General features: G+C 35.7%; 1 protein-coding gene across 1 annotated transcript; it reads left to right on the forward strand.

Annotated features, from left to right (window-relative positions):
• The first annotated feature begins 657 nt into the window (after window positions 1–657).
• On the forward strand, window positions 658–4,755 carry LOC131016155 (uncharacterized calcium-binding protein At1g02270-like). The gene is made up of 10 exons (XM_057944767.1): window positions 658–1,144; window positions 1,583–1,687; window positions 1,780–1,885; window positions 2,538–2,758; window positions 2,861–2,937; window positions 3,033–3,141; window positions 3,244–3,369; window positions 3,562–3,672; window positions 3,758–3,865; window positions 4,063–4,755. The coding sequence occupies exons 1-10, from the start codon at window positions 998–1,000 to the stop codon at window positions 4,294–4,296; spliced, it is 1,344 nt and encodes a 447-aa protein (XP_057800750.1). The 5' UTR covers window positions 658–997; the 3' UTR covers window positions 4,297–4,755.
• Window positions 4,756–5,653: the final 898 nt, after the last annotated feature.

Raw genomic sequence — 5,653 nt, forward strand, 5'->3', positions numbered from 1 at the left:
AAGTATATCCATAATAATCGCATAAAGATAATTTCAAAGTTAACTGCTAAAAATATGTAAATTGTATATTTTCAACTGTCTCAAACGCAACTTAGTACAATGAGTGATATTGTACAAACTTTATAAAATACATTTACGATAGTATAAATACTATCGTTTGTCTAGATCGTAATAATATAATAAAATACTAATTTTATTTTAACAGTTATTATATACATATGAATATTATATAGTACTAGTATGTCTTTATATTATTATCGTTCCACGTCACATAAATTACACTATGATTTTATTAGATGCCATGTGTCCAAAATCCTTTGTTGCATTGAATGTCAAAAAATATCTGTAATCATTTCGAAATGTATTTAGATATTTTTGATAATATATACATATTTCGATTTAATCTTTTCTCTTAATAGGACACTTCTTAAGATAATATGGAATTAATAAATGGAAAGTGAAGATTCTAAATGAGTGGTAGCGTCGTGTGTATGACTTTGTAACAACAAATGGCAACATGAAAAATTAAAATGGTGGCGCACTCGCGACAATATTTTATTTAAAATTTATCTTATTTTTAATAACCGTCACCACAGGAGTATTCATATTTCATAATACAAAAAAATTATTTATATTCAGTATCCAGTTATTTACAACTTGACTAAAATTATACCCACTAATTATTAAAAAGAATACACAGCGCTTCTCTCTCCTCTTCCACAGTCTCTCTCTGTCTCTCTCTCCGATATATATACATTGCATTGTGAGTTTGGACTGATTATCATCGTTCGTTGAGTTAATCGTCACCATATATACAAACCTTCCAAGATTACAAAAAACAATCAAGAAATCCTTCTGTTTTCCTCGTAAAAAAGGAAGGAAAATTTCAGTCCTTTTTTCTTGATTCTTGAAATTCTCCCCCTGCAGTTTTCGGTTCATCCTTCATCGATCATTACACAAACACATTTCTTGTGAAAATCACACATTGTTTGTGTAAATGGGGAGGAAGAACAGAACCTTAAACAACGGGAGATTGTCAAGAATCGGCAGCTACGCCATAGCTTCATCGATTAAGGACCCCTCTTCCATTTCCTGTACGACCTTCAACATCCTCGCACCTATTTACAAAAGGCTCAATCACGAGGTAAGAATTCCAGAAAAGGGGTTCATTTTTGTCGCCAAATTATGTTGGTTCTGGAAAAAAAAGTTGCTTTCTTGATTTTTTTTTGTTCGAAAACGAGCTATTGCTTTACTAAGGTTTTTGTTGCCAAATTATGTAGATTCTGGAAAAAAGTTGCTTTCTTGATTATGTATTTTCGAAAAAGAGCTATTGCCTTACTAAGGTTGTTGGTTTTTTGCATTAATTGCTATACTGTTGTGTGTTTTGAGAAAAGGGCTTGATTGTTGCCAAATTATGTAGATTCTGGGAAAAAGTTGTTTTCTTGACTATGTTTTATTCGAAAATGAGTTGTTACTTTACTAAGGTTGTTGTGTTTTGCAGCAATTGCTATGTTGTTGTGTATTTTTGGTTGGTTTTTGTTTGATGTGTTGTTTAAAATGTGGATTGTGGGTGGTGTGGCAGGACCCCAGCTTCAGAGAAAGTGATGTTAAAGATCATTGGATGGATAGAAATCAGAGGATTTTGAATTGGTTATTGTGTGAGAGATCTTCCATAATCTGTCTTCAGGTTTTGCTTTTATCCCTTGTTTGATTTATTTTAGCAGCTGTTTTCCATAGATTTCATATCTAAAGATGTGAATTTGATCATATCTGGTGCAGGAATTCTGGGTTGGGAATGAGGAGTTGGTGAGCATCTATGATAAGAGGCTTGGTGATGCTGGTTACCTCAATTTCAAGCTTGCTCGGACAAATAATCGCGGAGATGGTACAATTTTCAATCCCTTTTCGTGGTTTGAAACATTTTGATTTAGTGTTTATAGCCTCTGCAATTGTGGATGTGTTTGATCAAAGCAGAAATATGGTGTAATTTTTTAATATCACTTTCTTGTTTTATCTAGATATGTCGAATTCGGCCATCTCTTTGCATAGTGGCATTTTCTTTGAATTGCTCTTTGTTCTTGTTATGTCAAGAATTTTCCTTTTGGCGATGTATGTATGGCTAATGCATCTGATTTTTGCAGATGTATTTGGGATTTTGATAGGGATAGAACAGGAACAAGATGTGGATCACAAGGTAGTGGATGTCGTTGGAATGCCTTTTGTATTCACATCTTGCTAGAAGAATCATTTAGAAAGCAAATTATAACTTCGTGTAATTCATCATGGATGAATGGATTTTCAATCCTTTTTTGATAAAAATCAGTCGGATTGAATACTAGGCGCAGGAGTAACATTTTCCTATGTACAAATCTATTTGGTTTTTGCAGTTTATGTATACGTGCTCATGCTTTCATCTTTTTGAATGATCTATATTTCATTTTTCAGAAGCTGCATATTATATTCTACTCTTGAGTTATAAGACGCAGATTTTTATGTCCGATTCCTATATGAAGATTTGCTTTCTTTGAATTTCTCAGGTTTGCTGACCGCCGTGCATAAGGACTATTTTAGGGTCATCAACCACCGAGAGCTTCTTTTCAATGATTTTGGCGACCGTGTTGCTCAGTTATTGCATGTTGAACTGAACGCGCCCTTTTCACAAAATCTGAACAGTCATGTTCGTCAAGAACTTCTCATAGTGAACACACATTTATTGTTTCCACATAATTCGAGTATGTGCTTGGAGCGATTGCGTCAGGTATGCTCAACTCTATACCATAAATGTCGTGTTTTTCAGATCAATTTTGTTGTTTTTTTTTTCCAGTTATGGAATATGATTTGTGATGTTTTCATCTGATAGGTCTACAAAATATTGCAATATGTGGAATCATATCAAAAGGAAAACAAACTTAAGCCCTTGCCTATTTTACTATGCGGGTATATATTCCTCTCACTCTTTTGTTTTGTTCATTTCCATCTTAACAAGAGACGAAACTCAAGAATGTTCTATGCTGTTTCTTTGGGTGTTTCAGTGATTGGAATGGCAGTAAGAGAGGACATATTTATAAATTTCTCAGATCTCAGGGATTCGTATCATCATATGATACTGCTCATCAGTATACTGATGCAGACGCGCACAAGGTAAATTCCCTTTAGCTTGAACTTTGAAGTTCCAATTGTTTCTTGTGTATTTGAATTTTGTCGTTGGGAAATTCTTACGTCTGGTGTCACACCTTCGTGCAGTGGGTGAGCCACCGTAACCACCGTGGCAACATCTGTGGTGTTGATTTTATATGGCTTCTCAACCCCAACAAATACCGGAAATTGCTAAATGCTAGTTGGAGCGAGGCGGTGTTGGGGATGTTCAAGGTGAGATACCTAAATTTCGAGAACGTGTAACTTTTTCCAACCTAGACATTGGATTTATGTGCTCTTGCTCGTGTATAGGAATTTAGAAAACCCAACTTTCTTGTTTAGGCTACCCCTAGCCCCATTTTGAATTTTCCTATTTTTCTTCATAACATTTAAAGTTGTTTGACGGTTTGATATCTCTCGTTGCAGTATCAACTTAGGCGAGCTTCACTGACAGAAGATGATGCCTTTGCGTTTCTGAAGGCTGATAACGACGGTGATTGCATCTCATATGCGGGCTTCTGCGAAGCACTGCGACAGGTAGATATTTCTTTCGTTATAACATATTACTCTGAGTGTTTTTCATGGAAGACTAATGAAATGTGTTATTTGGGTGTCCTTACAGCTTAATTTGATCGGCCATTGTAACGGATTGAGCAATGAGGAGATACAGGGACTGTGGGTGCAGACCGACATGGATGGAAACGGTGTCGTTGACTACAAAGAATTTAAGGTATCGCTCTGCATCCTTTTAGAGCGCGTTTGCTTTGAGTTATAGATTGGATTTATGATGCATAGGATTGAGTATTTGAGAGATTACATGATTCAACCAGTTCAGAATTGTTTGATCCATCAAAGTATGTGTATGCTGAGTTTTTGCCCCATCATTTTTGTCTGTTTCAACTATTCACACTGCTATTGATTTTTCAGCAAAGGATATGGAACGCCTCATGGTTCGAGCAAGGAGTCGAGGCGAATGAGGAGGACTCTTTAGCCACAGACACGGAGCAGGCGATTGGATTCAGCGTCAAGAACGCTGTCCTCTTCCCCACAGAGGTAGAGAAAGGAATGTGGCCGGAAGACTACTCTCTTTCAGACCATGCTCGACTCACTGTGGTGTTCTCACCGGTCAGAATGCCGTGCCCTCGACTGATCACTTCATGACACCCGTTGCTCGTTACCGGACTCATGCAGGACCACGACCAACTAGAAATCTCCGAGGCCTAGGGTTGTCGGACTGAACAATCATTCTGCCGGAATAACCTCAGCAAATCGAACCGGGAAGGGTTGTGATGAGGTCTGCTACAAAGCCCGGCATCATATATGGCGCCAGCTGCTTATGCAACCACGGTACGCGCTCGTCCCGTCGCCTACGACTTCGTTTGTAGATAGGAATACCCCAGAAAATTTACTACTCTATGGATGATTGTCGTAATAGGGAAACACAGCTCTCTCAGATTGTAGTTTAGTGAGATTGCAGCCTTAAACCTATCTTACCTCAATGTGCCATTATTTACTGTCATTAACACTCTCTTTTCATACTATATAATATATTTGTAATATATTTTTTTGTATTTTGTAATGAGGCCTTCTCTTTTATACAATAATTTATAATTGAAATTATTTCTTTTCGAAAGTGATAATTAAACAATCATTTGATCTTTTGAGATATTTTCAAGACCCTCTAAAAAGTGAGTGGGGTTGTCAACAACTTGCAATATTAGCAATTAGCATTAAAGCTTTTCGCAAAAGGTGTAAAGACAATTAGTTTGTTACATGAAAAGAACGTTAGCACGCAACAGATATAAAGTTAATTTTTTGGGATGGAGATATGTCTCATTTTTTTTTGCTATTTTCTTACTTTAAACTTTAGAGAATGTCAATTAAAAATTCATAGTGGAATACGAAGGAAGATGACAAAATATTAGTTCATGGAATAATTCAACTCTCCTAGAGAGAAAATTAACCTAATGGATTGGCATCTATCACTCAAATAACAAGTGTATCACAGATTCACAAGTCATATAAGTTCATGCTCATATTGGATTATATATTTGTAATTTCACTTGGTGTGTTGTAATCTTTGAATTTGTATTATGACGCGTCTTACAAATCATAACATGTAACACCGACTATGAAAGTTTTTCTAATTAGTTTTAGTAAAATATTTGTAATTCAAGTTTTCAAAAGAAAGTTAATTATTTGAAGTTAGAAATTAACGGATAAAGTCTAATTCAATTGGCAAAGCTGATGGGCATCAAAGACTCTCCTTAACGAAGAAGTCTTTGATCCAATTCCCACCTAAGTATGGAGTGTAGTTTCACTGGTCCACTACATGTGGATACGTGGTCTAAGCTTAAGAGTAAGAGTTCTTTTTATTGTTGATTTAATTGTAATTTTCAGCACTATCTTTTTTTCTCAACGACTTCTCAATTCTTGCAAAACTTCTCTCTCCGATGAGTTGATCAATGGAAATAGACTTACTGTTAATTTACCTAATTTGATTATCAGATGAATTATT

The sequence above is a fragment of the Salvia miltiorrhiza genome, chromosome 3 (assembly GCF_028751815.1).
Source record: "Salvia miltiorrhiza cultivar Shanhuang (shh) chromosome 3, IMPLAD_Smil_shh, whole genome shotgun sequence".
Lineage (NCBI taxonomy): Eukaryota > Viridiplantae > Streptophyta > Magnoliopsida > Lamiales > Lamiaceae > Salvia > Salvia miltiorrhiza.

Excerpts from the sequence above, each read along its gene's own strand:
- LOC131016155 (XM_057944767.1), top strand. The coding sequence starts at position 998 with ATGGGGAGGAAGAACAGAACCTTAAACAACGGGAGATTGTCAAGAATC. Across the intron at positions 3,370-3,561 it reads CGGTGTTGGGGATGTTCAAG|TATCAACTTAGGCGAGCTTC; the intron begins GTGAGATACCTA and ends CTCTCGTTGCAG. Across the intron at positions 3,673-3,757 it reads TCTGCGAAGCACTGCGACAG|CTTAATTTGATCGGCCATTG; the intron begins GTAGATATTTCT and ends GTGTCCTTACAG.